This window comes from Kryptolebias marmoratus, linkage group LG11 (genome assembly GCF_001649575.2).
Source record: "Kryptolebias marmoratus isolate JLee-2015 linkage group LG11, ASM164957v2, whole genome shotgun sequence".
Lineage (NCBI taxonomy): Eukaryota > Metazoa > Chordata > Actinopteri > Cyprinodontiformes > Rivulidae > Kryptolebias > Kryptolebias marmoratus.
Window position 1 is genome coordinate 10,071,831 of NC_051440.1, and position 20,076 is coordinate 10,091,906.

At 39.9% G+C, this 20,076-nt stretch overlaps 1 protein-coding gene across 18 annotated transcripts in view; it reads right to left on the reverse strand.

Moving 5' to 3' along the window:
- Positions 1–20,076, reverse strand: part of LOC108230054 (neuronal cell adhesion molecule-like) — an 81,263-nt gene that overhangs the window by 15,296 nt on the left and 45,891 nt on the right. For 8 of the 18 annotated variants that reach the window (XM_017405885.3, XM_037978215.1, XM_037978212.1 and 5 more), the window contains 16 exons: positions 9,473–9,651; positions 7,824–7,835; positions 7,177–7,282; positions 6,449–6,642; positions 6,001–6,123; positions 5,538–5,708; positions 4,940–4,996; positions 3,794–3,905; positions 3,529–3,713; positions 3,191–3,325; positions 1,836–1,979; positions 1,629–1,740; positions 1,387–1,553; positions 774–924; positions 536–660; positions 237–248 (listed from right to left, as the gene is read on the reverse strand). In XM_017405885.3, coding sequence (XP_017261374.1) covers positions 237–248; positions 536–660; positions 774–924; positions 1,387–1,553; positions 1,629–1,740; positions 1,836–1,979; positions 3,191–3,325; positions 3,529–3,713; positions 3,794–3,905; positions 4,940–4,996; positions 5,538–5,708; positions 6,001–6,123; positions 6,449–6,642; positions 7,177–7,282; positions 7,824–7,835; positions 9,473–9,554 — 1,888 coding nt within the window. In that variant the 5' untranslated portion in view covers positions 9,555–9,651. The remainder of the gene's footprint in view (positions 1–236; positions 249–535; positions 661–773; positions 925–1,386; positions 1,554–1,628; positions 1,741–1,835; positions 1,980–3,190; positions 3,326–3,528; positions 3,714–3,793; positions 3,906–4,939; positions 4,997–5,537; positions 5,709–6,000; positions 6,124–6,448; positions 6,643–7,176; positions 7,283–7,823; positions 7,836–9,472; positions 9,652–20,076) is intronic. The other 10 variants (XM_037978220.1, XM_037978211.1, XM_037978221.1 and 7 more) reach the window with 5 other exon arrangements.

Genomic DNA, 20,076 nt, shown 5'->3' on the forward strand with positions numbered 1-20,076 from the left:
CAATTCAACGCACTCAACACTTCATTTAGCAGAAATGGAAAAATCATAAAACATAAAATGGTAATGAAAAAAGGCTTTATATATGGAATGGATGAAAAGAGAAACAGATCAACGCTCTGAGAATGTCAAAACCACACGCTTTTTTTTTGAAGTCCTGGCATGCTGTATTTAACAGAAACATCCAGCAAACACCACAAGCACATGCTGCAGAGCACATCTGGATGCCGCAGGATTACCTGGTATGGCCTCTACGGGTCGGAGGGCAGGAGTGAAATAAGGAGTTTAGAGCTCAATCGGCCATAAGGAAGCACAGTAAATTATCTGGCTGGCTAAAAGGGCGGTCATCAAATATTTACGCTTCTGACATGATCACTGACTAAATCTGCTCTAACACACACAAACTTCTCACTAATTATCCTTAAAGGGCTGACAGTCGATCTTTGGTGAATATTAATAAACATGTTCATGTCTTCAGAAGAGCCCAAGATAAATAAACAGTTCATTTAAATTTAACTGTGGTAGTGGCAGCACATACCAACAACATTGAGCTCGGTGGTGGCCGAGTCGTGGTCCAGGGTGGTGTTCATGATGCACGTGTACATCCCCGCGTCGCTCTCCGTCACATCAACGATTGTGAGACTATCAGAGCCAACAACAAATCTGTAGAAAAAAATAAAGATATTTCAAGAGATTTGTTCTGCAAGAGGGCATTTAAACCCAACAGAAGAGATGAGATTCAAGAATCACCATCAAACATTTGAAAAAGTGCTGACCTCTCTTCATCAGGCAGCTCTCCGTTGTCTTTGAGCCAGGTCATGGTGGGGAAGAGGGTTTCGTCGTGGTTTACTTTGCACTCGAACACCACAGACCTGCCCTTCTGGACTGTTTTCGTTTTTTCCCGCTGCTTTTGGATTCGGGTGGGTTCTGAAGGCGGAACGAGAAGGACACCAACAACCAAACACAATCTTGTTAGATCAGGAAAGATTCTTCACTTCTCTACATATGGCTGGTGGTTATTTAGTCTTTAATATCTTAAAAACTAATAAATCTATTTTATAAATGTTGAAAAAATTACACATTTATGGACCCACTTAGAAACACTGCAACAAAACAAAATTATAGTTAAAGAGCCTAGCATTCCTTGAAAAGCATCCATATTGCCCACTGCCTTTGATGCCAGAGTTTTAAACAAAGATCACCCTATGCAGAAAAACAACAAAATTATAGCTGTTTTGGTCAAACCTTGAAAATAATGTCACGATACAGGCAAGAACATTATCACTCCACCTTTCGACAGCAGAAGATAATTACGACTTTGGTAACTGTTCGCTCGTAGGTCTCTCAGGGTAATATCTTTAAACATCTTTGGAGCAGAGTAACCCTCACCTTTGACCTCCAGGTGGACATGATTCTTAGAGATACCAAGCGCGTTGGTGGCAACACACATGTATTTGCCACTGTTCTGGGCTTGAGCTACAGGAATCTCTATCGTGCCGTTGTCGTGAAAGATGTAGTTGTCTCCATTCAGGGTGCTGGCGCTCAGGTCTCTGAACCTAAGACAGAGAGGTTGAGCTTCATGAAGAAACGTTTCACAACACTTTCCTCTGTTAAAAGGTTCATTAACTCACCACGTAATTTTCGGAAGGGGTGAGCCGAAGGAAGCGCAGTCCAACAGGGCTGGGTGATTTTTGATGACCTGGTAGATTTTGTTGGATGGTGTCATCACTCTGGGCGGCTCCGCTGCAACGAGCCAGCAGCAGTTGTTTCCATGTTATTACCTCCACAAAACAGGAAGAATAGAACAACTGCATTCGAATCTGGCGTCAGGAACTCACAGAGGACGTTGACGAACGCGTTGGACAGGAGGTAACCGTACTCATTGGAGACATTACACTGGTACACTGCGCTGGAGCCAGTTTGGACATCGGTGAAGATGATCACGTCGTCCTCCACTTTTCTGCTTTCATCTGTAGGTGAATCTGTTAAAGCAAAACATAGTGCTGTTGTTGTTGTTGTTTATCTTTCAGGTGCTCCCTTCTGCAGGGGTTGCCGCAGAGAACAAACTCGCATGAAAATCTGGTAACTGTTTTAGGCCAGATGCCCTTCCTGAAGCAATCTGGGCTCAAACCCGCAGCCTGAGGATTACAGGGCCATGGTACTGACCACAGAGGTACTGCAACCCTACAGCGTTATAGTGATGTACTCCTCTAAAATAGAAACACCTGTTGTTAAAAAAAAACATCTAATTAAATCTCTGACTCAGCACAGCTGTAACAAAATGTAGAACCAGTGTGGTCAAAACATATGTAAGACATTTAACTTTTCATTTTGGAACCGAGTCAAACCTTAAAGAAAATGTTGAGAATTTCTGTGAAAAAATCTGCTGTCATGATCCTTAAAGGGATGGCCCTGATCTTTTCAGGTGCGGTTCTTAGAAAAGGTTAGGAGCAATTAATGTCTTACCTGTTATAGCTTCAGTTTAGAGAAATAATGCTAACAGCTGGTCAGAGCGGGGCCCAAGACCAAAGGGCATTGCTGCCATCTCAAAACAACTCCAATCCTAAAAGTTTCACAGAAGCCCATGCAAATGCAATTTTAATAAACATTTCTATTGCAGTAAGTTTCAAATTACACAATTAATTACATAAAAGTCTATGGTTGTTTGCACAAAAAGCAGCAACAGTAGTTAGCTGTAGCACTTCTTGTGCTGCCTGAAGCACTTCCAACAAGAACATCATTATATTTCTGCAGGAATATTCAAGTAAGTTTAACAATTTGTGGTGTAAGGGGTTTTATTAAGTGTTCATATTTGGCACTGTGTATAGCATTTTTGTGGCTGGTGTTGTTTTAAGATGACAGCAATCCACTTTGGTTTTGGCCTCATTCAGACAATCAATCTTGTCAAAATTAAACTCTATTTCTAGCTCAAAAAGCTATTTACAACAAGGAAGATATTAATTGTTCATAAACTTTCCACAGAATCTAACTTCAAAAGATCTGAACTATCCCTTTAATATGTTTAGACTACTATCATATGTTTTTACAGGAAACTTCGCCATGGGAGAGAAAAATTCAAGGATCTCAAAGGCATCTGCAAATGTTTCCTATGAAATATGACAAAGTGTAAAAAAAACAGCTGCTTGTTTTAAAAACCAGGTAACTTTCAGTCGGAGCAGCAGGTTGCTCTTACTCTCTATGGGGATGCCATTCATGGTCCATGTGATTAAGGGTTTGGGTATGCCACTGGCTCTGCAGGTCAGCACTCCATTCTCTCCCGGAGCCAGAACGAGGTTCTTCGGAGGGCCACTGATCCAATAAGGGGCAGCTGGAAGTAGAGCAGAGAGCAGCAGCAGCAGGGTGGAGAATTAATTACCGAACACACTACCCTGCTGGTGTCTGTGCATAAATCAATTATGAGATGGAGGAAGATAGCAAATGAAGAGAAATAGAGAGAGAAAAAAATCAGAGTCTGTGCTGGTCTAGATTGGATTCCCTGATGGAATACTGCAAGTTTCTTCCCAGACACACCTTTGACGGAGACACTGATAGTGTGGTCCACAGAGCCAAACTGGTTCCTGGCTGTGCAGCGGTATACGCCATCATCTGATTCGGACACCTTCGTGATGCGCAGGGTCTTGTTGAAGTGCAGGAAGGATGTGCGCCTGGATGGAAGTTCGCCGCTCACTTTGGACCAGGATACTTCAGGAGTGGGACTGAATCCAAGAGACAAAAGAGTGAAGGGCGGGTCCTCGAATCTCTCAAACATTCAACACTGGTGGATTCTCTGACTTACAGTCCTTCAGCGATGCACTCCATCTCCAGGACGTGCCCTCGCAGCACCCTCATGGAGCTCGAGGAGCCCGGTGGGATGAGGAAGGTTGGTTTCCTTTCATCCATTGGGGCCTCTGCAGTCACACACACACACAGTGAGTCAAAAAGCCAAGGTATTACGTTCAGCATGAGTCCAGGATGGAGAGAAGGTCTGAGGCCCTGTCTGCTCACTAACCCCACACCAGTCTACAAAGGTGAAGCAATGAAACCTCTGCTGGTCTGAGATAAACTCTGTTTATGTACTGCACAAAATGCTCATGTTTTATAAATAAATGTGCATTTTAACTGCCATGGGGTGTTTTCAAACACTGCGTTCTGCGTGTATATTAATTTATCAAGAAACTACCCTCTCATTACTGATTTAAAAGTAGCATAAAATGTTTGTTTTTTTTCTACTAGCAATAATCTTTAAAAGTAAATCAATTATTAAAGCCAAAACAAAAAAAAATATTTGTGGTGACTGTAGTAATTTTCATGAATTTAAGGGAAATGAGCGTGTTTGAATGCTTCAGTGCTTGCTCAGACTGTTCAGACGGGACACGAAAAGACTTTTAAAGAAATGAGAAGTGAAACAGGTCAAAAATAATGATGACAGAGTGATTCAAAAGGTGGTGTTTAAATCAGGGATTGAAGAATGGAAAAATGTGTTTACCAGAAATAAAGACTGCATCCGCATAATTTTCCAAAAAGAGCATTTTAATTCAGATAAAATCTTTGTTAATCGTTCTTGTTAATCATTCACCTTACCCTTTTGAATATAAAATTACTTTGGAAATCTTTTAAAGCTCAAAAGAATCAGCATGCAGTGCTAATTTAAAGTGACTGAAGAGAAAGTTGACAGCTAGAGGATTCGGTGGGGGTTCGGCTGGAGAGAGCAGGAGTGATTTTTAGGGATGAAGGTCTGCGTTAGTGGGTAAGCTGCAGTTCTGAGCTGCCACAAGGAGGCGCCAAATATCACCCATGAATAAACCAGGGAGCTTCTTAAAAATAAACAAAAACCCAAGGATAATCGGTTAAAGGATTGGTGTTAGTGGGTGAAAGCCAGAGTTCGGAGAGCTACTTTAGGAGGGTGAGGGGGATTTAAAAACTAGGGGGTGTCAAAACTCACCACTAAATAAATCAGTGTCATTGTAAAAAGCTGCCATTGTGTCATTGATTGAATCCACTGCAACACAACAGAAAAATCACACATGCATCAAAGTGAAATTATTATGAAATTTAAAAAAAAAGATGAAACATTTGGACAAATTAACATGTCAACGTTAAAAAAACTGAACAAAACTTAAAGTCGTAGATGAGGAATGATTGGCATCGGGACTTCAACTCAGCATGTGAACCGTACATATAAAAGCGATGAGAGCAGTCTTTGCTGTGTGCGGAACGTCACTCAGAAGTGACAGCGAACACCTGCTTAGCAGATCGTGCAGAGAACCACGAGAACTCGGACAATATGTCTTTTCAGGGGGGACGACGGCCGCTGGCGCCTCAGAGGATGGCCTCGGAGAGAGGAAACACTGTTTGCCTCCCACGCAGTCATGTTAGCACACAGTGTGCTTCTGAAAGTGAACCGCCGCTCGCGCTCACGCACACACATCACACACAAACACTGCCGCTCTGTAGTCGGCTCATTCATACAAAAGTTCACCACGCTTTAAGAAGAATTTTTACTGCTGTTGACTGAGAATCGCACATGGAGCGAGACTTACGGTTGAGGACCCTGACAGTGATGGGTTGCTTCTGCTGGATGGTTTGCGTGTGTGTGAAGCGAGCGTAGCAGATGTAGTCGTTCCTGGAGTCCTCTCGGCGAACATTAGAGAAGTAAAGGTCACCGTTCAGGGACTGGGACACCCTCCTGCTCTGAGGCAGCTTCTGAAAGTCTAAAAGAGTACAAATATTTAAGTAAACTTGCATTGTTAATTAAAAAAAATATATACAAAAAGGGATGTTATAGTCGACATTATGATGAAACTCCTTCCAAAAATGTGTAATAAATACATTAGGAGATCAAAACTCAAGCAGCATGAGTTAGAAAAAAACTAATTTTACATGATTTGAAGTGAATCAGGTAACGAAATGAACAAAATAACTCTAACTTTTGTCTTAACCTGCAACATTTACAGACTAAAGAAACTTCATGTCAAAGAAATAAAACAGGAGTGAGTGGCTTACTATTGTCCATCCAGAATACGATGGGGGGAGGAAGGCCTGCAGGGGGTCGGCACGGCAGCACCAAGGAAACACCTTCCTGAACCACGATTGGCCTGTTCTTCTCCTTTGACCACAAGGGGGACCCTGGACGGTTTAACATGATGGACAATGTCAGAATTTGCCATGAAATACTGGCTGATGTGGTGTTGACAGAAGCAGTGCGGAAAGATGAGAGGATGATGCCTAACTGAGTCACAAAAAGCTACAGGGGAAAAAACACAACAGGATATTCAAACCTATCCGCTACTGTAGCCTGCAAAACAAAACATGCGTTTGCGCGACCTTTACCTTCCATGATTGCTTTAACGATGAAAAATTCAACTTATTTGATAAAGAAAAGAAAAGAAAGAAGAAGACGGTGTGAAAAACGCACTGTTCAAATTGATGAAACGCAACGAATTTTACTTACTCGATTGCCTTATGACTATATTGTTAGAGACAGCGGTTCCGTGATTGTTCCTCGCTGTGCACTGAAACACCCCCTCGTAATTTTCAGCCCTCATCATGCTGATATCCACCACCAGCGTACCAGAGTGAGGCTTCATGGTTACTCTGGGGTCCTCTTCGATCCTGAAGTGGGTCCCATCTTTCGTCCAGGAAAAACTGAAGACACAGACACGTATTACTGTGTGACTAACCATAAATTGTTTCCTTTTATTAGCTCAAACTAGAGCTAATAAAAAGCGCTTGTCTTAATTTGCTACAGAGTAACGATGAGCATAAGCAAATTTCATTCATTTTACCATAATCTTATCTGAAGCCGCGAGTTCATATTATTAAATGTGTGACAATGTTTGTTTGGATTAAGGTTAAGTGAAATAATAAGGGCTAAAAAAAACGGTATTTTGTCACTGTGGTTCTAGCAGTTGAAGCAATTTTTTATTTAATTATTGCAACACTAATTTAAAGTATTCAAGTCTTAGCCATATTCAGCCTCTGGTAGAGACAGCATGCCAAGAAATAAACACTTTTTTTTTAATCAAACTTTGAATGAACTCAAACTCTAAAAGTAGATTCAGGCTGAATGGATGGAAACCTGCTGGGAGCTGAGCGCTCTCTGTTCTGACAGATGGAGGGGTATTTTTTTATTCACCGATTAGCATCATGAATTTTAAATCAAACTGGGTTTTTTCGTACCTGGGATGTGGCTTCCCCTTTGCCTCGCAGTGAATTGTAATATTCTCTCGTGGATCGATGATGTAATCCTTCGGGGACTGGTGAGTTATTGTCGGGGGCTGAGGCACTAGAGGGGATGAAAAAGAAAGGGGGGGGGGGGTTAGACGTATAACCTTAACTGCATAACTAAGCCCTTTTTTGTACAGATGTATTGACCACACAAGCAGTCATTATCAAACACGTGGAGACTGAACCAAAGCAGAGGGCTGCCGACACACAAAAAAATATAAGCTTTCACAACATGTGCAACGGCAAAAAAAGGCATGCAGAAGACTCAGGCGCATTTCTTTTCACTGTAATAATTTAGCGCTTAGCGAATTCCTGTTAGCATCAGGGAGACATCTGATGAACTATGACGGAACAAATAACAGGAGAACCTCATGCTGTTTGCAATCTCGCTCCTGGGAAATGTTCTCTACCACTGCAGAAACACACAAAACCAAAACGAAAGGCACATAAAGAAATCAATGCATGCAAAAATCCACTCTAAATGACACTCAGCACCTTCAAAAAAATAAAATAATCAGCTAAATACTGCATACAGAACTCTTAACACACACACACAAATCAAAAATTTGTCATTGAGAACACATTCATTTGAGACTTACATATCTCCAGAACTTTTGTGTTTTCCCCCCATTGAAACAGCAAATAAGAAAAACAGCGTGACAGTAGAGAGAAGCAGATATTAGTCATAAAGAAATATCTTCCTACACGATTTCGCCTTCCCTGCAAAGTTTGCCAGTTCCTCGGCGAGGAATGCAAGTCTCCAGTGGTCAAGCAAATAATATGTCACAAAAATTCTACTTCAACAAAAACAGTGAGCTCAGGGGGTGAAAGTCAGCCCGACATCTGTTTTAGTCTTTTTTTTTATTTTAGTCAAAGCAGAGGCTAAAACAAGAAAAACAAAGAGTTAATTTTGAAGAGCTCAGAAAAAAAAGTATCCTGATGCCAGTTATAGGTAGAAATATAAGCAACGGAAAAGACTGAAAAGCCAAATGTTTCAAAGTTCCTTTTTTTGCAATAAAAATATTTAATGGTTTCCTTTGTAAAAAAAAAAAAATATATAAAATATAAAAAAATATAAAAAATATATAAAATATATATATATATATATATATATATATATATATATATATATATATATATATATATATATATATATATACATATATATATATATATATATACCAAGCAGAAGGTTATAGGCTTATTCAGAACATTAAAAAAAAACAGCAACATAAAAATATAAAAATGAATCTGGAGCATTTTAGGTAAGATTTCTGAGCCAAATTATTTATTTGCAGTTGTGTCTGCCACTGTGACATTGATAGAAATGATGGGGGAAAAAAAGATGAAAGTACCAACCCTGAAACTTGATGACACCTGGCGTTAAAACCACAAGGTTATTAACCAAACTCTGGATCTTTTAATCTATTATCACATTGCTTGGAACCTTACTGTATGACAAATATCAAGAACATATTACACATTAGTAGAACCCAGTGTTACACCCATTCTTTTCCAGCAGTGTGGGAAAACCTACAGTAGGGTGGCAAAGTATACTGAAAATTTTATGATCACTGCATTCCCATTGCCTGTGAAAAGTATTCACCCCCTTCATCCAAGGTGAATACTTTCTGGAGGCACTGTATTGTTTAGAGGCTCAGTACTCATAATGGACTGCTTGGACTGCAAAATAATTATAGGCTATTATCCTCCAATGTTCTGCACACCTATAATAAATATGATCTAATCGACCCTCTCTGGCTATGATGATTGTGTCCGAGATGCTAAAAGACACAGAGTGTTCTGAGCATCGCAATGACTAAACAAAAAGAAACAGGTGAGGAAAACACCAGTTTATCACAGCTGATACTGTCGTCTCCAGATTCAACTATGTCAAAGTCTCATGTTTTTCTAATATTGTGCTGCCCAAACCTGCAGCTGACCTCATTTCATCATAAAAACTTAGTTCTTGTCTGTTGCATGCCCACAGAAAACACAATGGGTGATACTTACTGATGATTAGACACAAATAAAAACATTTTTATTGATATTACAATCAATTTCTGCTTTTTATTCTACCAAAATCTAATTGACTGGTTCTTTAGAAGAAACTTGGGTGTGTTTTTGTTTAGTTAACTGCTTTCAAACTGACTAACTATTAGGTTAATGAACTACTGTATTAACTGTGCATCATTGTGGTACAAAAATAAACATTTGCATGGTGCGAGCGTGTGATCTGTCGCCTTACGGTCTAGCGGGACCTCCAATGCGATGGCAAGATGTCCCAGAATCAACACCAGCAGCGCTGCATCCATCCTCCTCTTTTCCATCGTCAGTTTGTGTCACAACGAACTGCTCTCAAAAACCACGCTGCCCCACCTCTCTGCTGCTCAGTCACTCCGTCTGAGGGCACGTGCACGTCCACAACTGCAGGGAGGAAGAGAAAAGAAAAGACAGAAGAAAGAAAAACCGTCAGAGATCGGAGGGTAGAAGCTGCTAAACTGCAGAACACGCCTCTGATAGTTACTAAAGCTATGGCCATAAATCGATGCTATTTGCCATGTACTGCATTTTGCTGGGAGCAATCGTTTTGATCTAGTGCACTCCAGCTGAGATCGACATGGGCCCACACGGGTTCATTTTGCTCCACTCATCACGTGACGCCATTAGGCTTCGCCGCCATGTCAATTCCTACCAGCAGCAGACGACATATCAAGGTTCAACACGAGGGGGACACACTTTACATTCCATTACAATTTCACTCTCACTTTTATCAATTCCAACGAGTGACTGATTGAGCGAACGGCAAATTGATCTGCAGTGAGGTCAGACGTCAGACACAGAACCATCAGTTCTTCGTGACACTGCTGTAGTAGGAAACGTCAGGTGTGACACGACAAATGCGGAATCTCTGGCTGTTTAATGGGGACAGATGGTGCAGATACAACAGGTTAAACCAGGGAGGAGTGTTTACATGTTTAATCAAAGTGATAAAATGTTAATTAGCCATTAATTTACCATCATTTTTCTTTGCTACTAAATGATCTCCTTTTGTCTTCATCACAACATGTCTTCGGGATGGAGCACGATGGCCTGTATTTAGCTAAAAATCAAAACATATGGAACACATTCCGCACACCGCAAAATACATTTTCACTTGTTGCCTGGCAGCTCGGTGTAACCGCATTACATCTTCTTTTAACAGAAGCAATTATTCTTTGAGACAAGGCTAAAATGGAATAATAGTCGAATGCAAATGCTGACATATCGAGGTAATCAAAAGGCGAGAACAGCCTTCAGTAACTGATAAGCCCCAATGCCAAACTGACTTTGCTTAGTTTAGTTCACATAATTTAATGTTGTGAAAGAAAATATTTCTATTTAGTTTGAATGTGAGAACAGTTGTCAGATGATGTGCGAAGCTGAATGAAAGCGGAATCATTTTCTGCCTTTTAATGACTGCCGTCTGACCTGTTTCTTTCCTTCCTGCTTGTCTTACCCAAGGCATCAGCTTGCGCTCGGTATTAAAATGTCACAGCTTCATTTCGAGCTCAGGAGGAGCAATTTGCTGCTTTATCGCAAAAGCACATTAGCAAATTTGGGATATTAATGATGGCCGCAGTTTAAAAAAATCAAACAGAGCCCCTTTAAAGTCAGAAGCGTGCATTAATGTCCTGCCTTTGGGCGTTGGGTGAAACAAGGTTTTAGATGAGGTAATGGAAATGGGACTAGAGGCTCAACAGTCAGACCTGGTTCTGGTCTGGTCCTCCATGGGGAACAAATCCATTCGTTAGTGCTGCCCTGGGGTCATAATTCAGTTCTGGCCCCAGAGCTGGTGTCTGGTGTGGTGGGAAGAAACCGAGGCTAATGTCTGGGACCTCCGGCTTCAACTACACCTCTCGTGGGAGGCTAGCATTGTTCGCCTGGCTCAGCCAATCGCAACGCTGTGTACACCAAAGGGCAGGTTTGTCCTGGGAATTGACACAAAGATCCGGGGGATCGTTTCATTGAGCTTGTTCTGAAGACTGCAGGCAGGGGCGCAGGATCTTTGCACACAATCTTTCTTTTATTATTTATTTCCAACATGCTATGTGAAATTTACAATCTTGTGGAAAAAAAAAAATCCATTATAAGTTATGCTTGCACTGCAATTATTTCTCTGTACATGTTTTTTTTTTTTAATTACAGAAGAGCTTGAATCGATCCATTTCAGGTGAAGTTAAAAGCAGAAACTGCCTGTGACGGTACGAGCATAAACGTGATAATTATAAATTTCATGGCAAATCCCCCGAAAACGTGGAGATTCTTATCTGAAATGGAGCCAGAGCTTCATCCTGGATTCATTTCCCAATTTAATGAGGTGTAGCAGCTCAGCTCCAGTCGGTCAGCATGTGTGTGTCTTTATGTGCCTGTGTTCACTTGAGTGTGTGTACAGTATGTGTGCTATAATTATCCCCGTGAGCTGCAGTGATATGGAGCCAACTGCTCACATTCTTGTCACAGCACAGTGGGGATTCAAGTGGGGCTTTTAAGACCAACAGACCATCCACCAGAAAAAGAGTTGTAATAATAAAAAATAAAGAAAACGGATTTTACACTGTTCAAATTATTTCAGTAACTACTCATTCTCTTAAGTCAAACACCTTCCATTTACTGATGTAGCTTGCAGCAAGGTAAGTGTTCTGAAATGTTTCAAAAGCCATTTCTTTTTCGGATGTACAATTCTTCAAACAGACACGAATATCAATCTCTATTGTCAGACCCTCTTATGCATCCTGTGCTGACAGAGATGGGAAAGCCAAAGTCAATAAAGCTCCCTTGCTGAGGGCCAGATAAATCCAAAGTAGTGTTTGGAGTGCTGTGCCAAAAGCTGTTAGACAGCTGATAAAATCGAACAGGAAATGGCCTCTTAGAAACAAAACAAAAAAATGACAGGCTAGTAAGGACAGTTCCATGGGGTATTTTTAAGCATTTTCCTTTTTTTTCAAATTGATAAGACGGAGGGGATAATAAATGCTGCAATCATTTCACTTTAAAAATTCAATACAGTAATTACAAAAAGTGAAAGATGACAACTACGAGGGCACTTTTAAACTTCTAATATAGTCAAGTTTGATGGTTTAGTAACAGGTATGAATAAACCACAGGTTAGTAATGTTTTATCTTATTTTGACTGAATCAATGAGATAAAAACTTTGTATCATCTCCAGATCCTGCAAAACATTTCTCATTCACACATTTATACACACATATAGTGTGTTTCTAATAAAGATTTTTACACTCTATACACAGAACTTTTTTTTATCTCACTCTTACACCAATAAGCATATTTAGAGCAATGGGGTTTCAGTGTTTTGCTGGAGGACACTTGGGCATTGACCAGGGGCTGGGGATCAAACCCTCAGTCCTCTGAATTTGGTCACAAGTGAAACATGAAGGCACAGTATGCTGCACCCACAACTTCACATCATCAAAGGTTTGCTTTTTTTCACATGACAACATGAAGCCAACATTCGTTGCATATCTGTAGATGCTTTGAATGCTTTGTATAAATATTCTTTCAGGCAGACACGGCATGTAAGAAGTCCCTTTGTTGGCTTTTTGCTTTCCTTTTGATAAATTTAGAACCATTGCCATGCTTAGTCAAAACACAACACTTTCTTTGCATATTCAATATAGTGCCTGTGAACTAACACTATTTTTCAACACATCATCCTTCATCTATAATTTTCAGCTCAGCCTTCGACCTCAAAACCTTGGCAAAGGAATGTATAGGCCATTTTTCAAATAGACAAATTCCTTTCATTGTATTTGTTATAAACTGGTAAAAATGAAGCGTAGACCTTGCTTTGACTTTCTTCAAGAGTCTTCATTAAAATCCTGATTTCCATAAAGTTATTTTTGTTATCTTGTGAGGATGTTGAGGGCCAGACTGAGATGGCTCAAGGCCTGCTTCTGGCCCCCAAGCCTTGTGTGGATTAAACTATATCAATTAATCTGAGAGAGAAAGAGACGTTTTGTGTGTCATTATCATTAAAACATGCATTGACAGGAAGTTGAAACAATATTTCACGCAAAGCATCACGTGTAAAGGATGAAACGAATAAGGTGTACAGGATAAAAATTCAAAAGCACAACAAATTTAAGATTTTTTCTCATTTACTTGTGTTTGCGTCTCCTTCATTCTGAGCAAAAAATTGGCTTTTTATCTAATAAATGCTTTAACTAGATGGCTTCCTGCTTTTTAGAGTTGTAAACTGATAGACAAACTATTTTCCTCTAATTGTTCTTTGTGCTTGAAAGGCAGACAGGGTAAGTCACAGTTTTCTTGTAATGATGCTGTTTTGTTTGCTTGTTTCTCATACACAAGCCTTGTTTGGCATAATGTAATTCCAGTTGTATGCCTCATGTAAACCAGCGCTGTGAACACTGAATTTTTATAATACAGTAATACAATTTTTTAAACAAGTTTGTGTTTAAACTGAACAGGTTTGTGATTTGAACTTGATGTTCATGACGGATGCAAAGGTTACGTTAGTTTCCAAATACTGTTTGTGACTTCAGCTACAAACAGAAATTAGAAGCTGTCGGGAATAGCTGCAAAAACACTAAACCAAAATCGAAACAGCTGCTTCGTGATTTGCAAATAGCTACCTTTTGTGTAAGGTTTCAATTTTTTTTTTGCATAAAATAAATTTGCAAGAGCACTAAAATCAATTAAACTCTAATAAACAACCTAATCACAATTAATGTCAGCAAAGTGAAAGACTGTTATGTTCATTACTCTCTGCAGCTACATGAGACCACCTTAACACACACCTTCCTTTTTATTTTGCCTGTGAAGAGAAAAAAACACTATTCTCTGTCACAGCTACATTGAGATGCCTGGCCTCTCATTCAGCTAGACTCTTCAATTACTTCATTGTCATTTTCCCATAGCCAGCTACTTCACCATCCCAAAACTAATTGGTTTTGTGCACATGTCGCAAATGTACACACACACACTCAGACACACACACACACACAAGGACATGTCTAAACACACAGATGAAGGTGTTGGGGGCACAAGAACTGCAAATGGAAGCCAACCACAGTGTAAATGAAAAGCAGTCAGCAGGGGAAAATCCCAGCCTAGTTTTCCTGCTCTGAGAACAGATTATGCTTCATCTTCTGCTTCATGCTAACCTCCAGCAAAGACACTGCCACTATCTACGCCGCACAGTTGTGATGCAACACTGCAGCCCCTGACAAAATCACCGCTATTGCATCAGTGGTTGACAAATTTACCATCTTTGATGAAAGATGAGCCTTTCTCTCATTGCAGGCACCCTAATTAACTCCCATAATCAGTGCTATTGATGGCTCATGCAATCTGGGGTTTGTGAAGCCTCGTATGGCCTTAATGGAGCAGCAGGGATCCCCTCCAGGCGAATGAATGGGGGGTATAATGATTAGAATGGCTCCATATTCAGGAAAGTAGAGATGAGAAAATGGAAATGGTTGGAAGAGTTTATTTTTTTTCTGACAATGCTTCCAATTCATGCCCAAAGGACTGCATGTACAGGAGCTATTAAACAGCCAAGGGAGGAGTGAGGAAGATAAAGAGGCAGCTTTTCATTGGCTTTATAAAACTGAGAAAATCTCAATCACTGTGTAAATATGCAGTGAGCATTTCCATCTGTTTGCTGAACTTTATCAATCTGGCAAATTTGCTTAATTTATCTGATCACGTTGCTTATTTGGTTTTAGTCAGAAGTGAGCAGTGGTATGAATTATAGCCGGAACGCATGAAGCTGGATGCTCATTGGCTCGTGCGGGCCTTTTATCAGCGATTGTTTGATCACAATGGAAATTCCATGGGCCGGCTTCAGTGTGGGTTTCCTCTAATCTTCTCATTAGCCTTTATAATTGGGAGACCATATGCAAATAATTGGTGAGGTTAACATATGAACTGGCATCCTGTTGTTCATGCGACTCAGCAGCTCCAAAAACAAACCAGAGCCCCTTTATGTGAACTGTACAATGCAAAACAAAAAGAGATCATCAGTCATCAGCTCCCCTGTAAATACTGTCTGGTTTTTCTATTCTTTTCTTTCAAACCTTTCTTATTGGTCAGACAAAGCTGTCCAGAGCTGCAGCGGCTTTGATCTACAGATCCCATGCAACTTAAATGCAAATCCAAGCTTTTGTCTTTGGACAGTAAAACATTTCCAAAAGTAAAGCCTCGCCTCAGATGTGGGCTCCATGAATCATACACAGTGTAAATATAAGCTCCGGTTTGGGCTTTGAGACAACAAAACCTTCCCAGGAAGCTTTTAGTAGGCAACAACAGACCTTTTTTAATCTTTTTCAGAGCAGGCACAGGTGTATTGAAGATGGCAACATTCCACTCGAAGGAGGTCCCGCAGGTGCTCATGCTGGTTCACTGCTGCAGTTTACTGGGGCGCTAAAGGGAACTGAGCAATCGTTAAAGGTATTTATTCCACCTGTACCTTTCCTGCTGTGGTGAATTAAAATATCTGTGAAAAAATGCTGTCGGCTAATGGAACAAAAATGCTTAAGACTGCAACTTCAGAAATTTATACTTCAGTGTTTTTCAAGCTAAATAGCAAAGATAGGCAAAGAGCATAAAGATTTTAGGTTCCCTTGAAGCAGTTTTTCTTTACCATTCTCCTTCGGAACCGTCTTACCCAACCTCCATGTGAGTGCTGTAACAAAACCACGAGTCTCCTGTCTTCAAAACTCCCTCAGCTATCAGAGTAAAACAACTCTTAACACTAATTGACATCTGCTGCAACATGTCCGCCAATTTGTTTAGTTCGCTTCCTTTCAGAGGACAGCGCATTGGCATTCGTGAAGCTTCCTCCACATACGGGCCAACAACACTCCAAGGTTTGCTCCCCGTCCCCTGTGTCCAAATGCTAATCAATGGCGGCGCCGGCGCTTCTGAGAGAGGCGTCCTGTTTAGCATGCAGATGGAAGCAGCACCTATACATGAGATGGAGGTGTTAAGAAGGGAATCCTGGCCTAGTTTAGGTTGAATGGAACTTAAAGGTGTTTTGCTTCCATTGTCTCACTGGAGACCAGACATATAACGTGTTGTTTTTAAGTCGTGTGATCACATTACACCAGCATTTCCAAGAGGTTCCTCGTGGTTGGAACTGATGTATAACAGCTTCTCTGTCTCCTGTTGGTGATATCCAAGTGCTCAAACTTGGCTAAAAAATGATATCTACCAAACATCTACGCATCTCGGCTAAAACTGCTCTAATTAAATATGATCTAAAAGTTTAGATCATACTCCATAAGGAGTCAAGAAGTTGGCTCGTGGTCACGTGGTTGCAACACGTTTGTTTTCTCACACACTTTTTATAGTCCACAAGACACTCGGTTCAGCTTAAATAATGCGTAGTTTTAAAAAAAACTAAATAAAAACAAATACACGTTAAACTTGGTCTTTTAAAATGCCCTGTCTTGTCAGAGCACAACCTATAATGTTTAATGTTTCTAAACATTAGACGATTTAGAGTACTGTTTCATGAAAATATAAACCCATCTTCATTATTTGTCTCCATTTTATATCTCTCAGCTGAACAGAGCAGAGTTCATGTTTTTGGATGATGACACTGGTTTTCTAACCACAGCATCTGTGACTAAAAGAGAGTGAGAAAAGAAAGACATTCAGAAAACTTAAAATCTTGTCAATCGATAGAAATTCCAGTTGAAATTCCAGTTGGTGGTCTCTGGCTTTCCTTTATTTATTTACAGACCTGGATAGCTTGCTTTACAGATTTGAAATGATTCGTGTGTCTTAATAATTAAATTATTAAGACTAAACTGCTTGGGCTGAATGCTGTTTAAATGTACCTGAAGATATTCAGGCCTACATGCTGGCTACATCTACACTAAAAACTGAAGTCTGCTGCTCACTGCAATATAAGAGCATTTTTCTGTGCTTCACAGTATTTCAAAATTGTTAGTTATTAATTTCAGCAAAGTTGGAAAAAGGGTAATTTTATAAATTACGCTTGAGTATTTGTCTGAAACCCAACTTGTGCTCGATAATTAATTGAGTGGGTGCCCTTTTAATAATAATTATTAGGGGAAAGTAGCATAAAACTGAATGAGCACTTGTGCTGCTAAACTTGACCTTTATTGGAAAATGCCATACCTAAACATTTTTTTAAATCATTCTGCAGTCTAAGCATTTTTTTTTCTTTTGCATGTTTGTGCATACATTAATATTCACGTCTAATGATGTGTTTGTTTGAGCATTTGCCTTTTTTTTCCACACTGAGCTAGTGAAGGATGTCGTGAACAGAGATTAAGTTTGCTTGCCCTCTCACATGACTGTGATGGGTGAGGCTATTCATATGCTGAGCAGACGTTCATTGTGCTGAGCAAATGGAGGAGAGTGAGAGGGATGCATGGTGACTGAATCCTTGAATAGCTAAAAGGACTCTCAAAATCCTCCGCATACAACATCACAAGATGCATTTTAGCTGCAAAAACCCAACAGTTTCAAATAATGTGTCTATATAAAACCAATCTCCTGTGGGAAAACGTGCAAATCCTTTAAGACAACAACAGATGTGTAGTATGAAATACAATATGCAAAACACCCCATAGATTTACAGTTCAGTGAATGATGGAAAATATTCACTTGCTAAATCTAGGTACTCTACATACACTTTTAGCAGAGTGGAGCCACACAAAATTGCACTCTGATTCCATGACAATTGCCCTAATGCTTTTAGAGCTCCATGCCAAAAAGTTGTCAACTCTCTCATCAAATAGACACATATAGAGGAAAAAAAAGGAGGGACAAAATAGAATAGACCCATTTATCAGCTCGGGAATAATGCTGGACAGAAACCATGAGCTTGGCATTTGATTCGCCAAAAAAATAAACAAAAAAGTCTTAACCTCCCATGGCTTTTACAAAGGACATATGATTAGAATCTCAGCTTGGCACCAACTCCACACCGGATGGCTTACTGCACGTTTGAAGTGTCTCTCAATGGAAGAACCGATATCTGGAGTTTACGTTAAGCTTAGATTCGGGTGTCACAAAAAGAGTCTGTGTGAAACAGAGAGTGAAGGAAATGTTAACTTCAGGCTCTAACAAACTAGAAGCTGTGAACTCAAATGAGTTCCTGTGAGTCACATTAGGCACAGTAGCACAATAAAACTGTACATGAATACTGTGAGTCGACAGCTGATGTGTACCCAGGCCTTTCTAGAACGGCACAGCTGTGTAATGAACACTCTTAGCGACGGAATTTGAATTGTGCTGATACAGTATGCAGGCAGGTAACTGTTGGTCAATTAGAGCTGTGTCGTGTCTTTTGTTCCAGCAAAATCTGCCAACCATGTTCAGATAATAAGTGTGAACACTGACTGTGAGCTGGAACAATCTGTTACCACACTGAGTTACCAGCACATGTAATGAAAAAGTGAGAAAGTAGCAGGTGGACCATGAGGCCTGCTGAAAAGAACACGTATGCTTTGGCCATTTAAATTCTCACAATAAGTCTGCTAAGTGGGCTGATTTCATAAGCATGAAAAACAGTGGGTTCCTAATTGCCTAATAACTTCAAAAAGTTAGGTAAAAAAAACTATTTCCAACATTTTAAAAGCAGTACAAGTACTGTGAGGGTGTATTGTTAGATCTATTAGAGAGCACTCTGCATCAATTTCATCAATACATCCTGGACAGGTCAGCAGTCCATTGCAGGGCCAACAGGGACAAGCAATCATGCACACACACACAAATACTTAAAGTCATTTTAGAATTGCCAATTAACCTTGCATGCAAGTTTTGGGGCTGTGGGAGAAAACAGGACTACCCAAAGAAAATCTTGCAACCTTCTTGATGTGCTAAATCTAGCGTTGCCACCACTTGTTTAATAAACCAATTAGATTTATTGCAATAATGCCAGCAGCTGGCATGTAAGAATTAGATTTAGTAGATTTGTGCTACTGCACAGAATGCCAACTTTGTGATCTCCATTATTTGTGCGCACTCGTTTCATTCCAACTGTGTGAGAGGCTTTACTGCTTCTTTGCAGCTGTCTTTCTCCTCTGTTTATCATATGTCTCATCAGCCCTGACGCTTGTTTTACACAGTAAAAAACTATCCACCAAGTAGTGCTGTGCAGAACAGGCATACAAACCAATACAAAGCATGGGTGAATGTGAAGTTACATGAGCTGCAGTCAGCTCATCATATTGTTAGTCCAATAAAAGCTTCACAACAGGTTTCAATCTGTCTTAAAAAATCAATTTTCATAGTTTTAACAGCACGTCACATGCTGCATGTTCATGCATACTTGTATTTCACTTCTTTAGGTTACAACAACATCACGTAAACAGAAATAAAATTAGATTTTTTAAATATTTGAAGTGTGAATTTTTAGGTAGGTAGGTACATTTATTTATATAGCACTTTTCAGCACGAGGCGACTCAAAGTGCTTTTTAACAACTATGAAGAGATTTTAGAGGCTGAATTGATGTTAAAGTTTGCCAACTTACCATCTTCAGAAAACACTTTAGGATGTTTTGTTGCTGTATATATCTCAAAGCCTTGGATGGCATTGGAAAATTTGTATTTTTAATCAAAAGGCTTGATAAAAAGTCATTGTAACAATCAAGCTTTTTTTACACAATTCTTTGAAACACAAATCAACATAAATCTTGCTCCTGTGCTTAAGGAAATGAAAGAATATCTTCATATGACTGTCAGTTCAAAACTTCCTTTGTTTATTTAGTAGTGTATATAATACGAATCAGTCCAAAGAAAAGTCGTAGACTAAGCGACAATCGCTGGCATCGGCAGAGCCAAGCTGTTC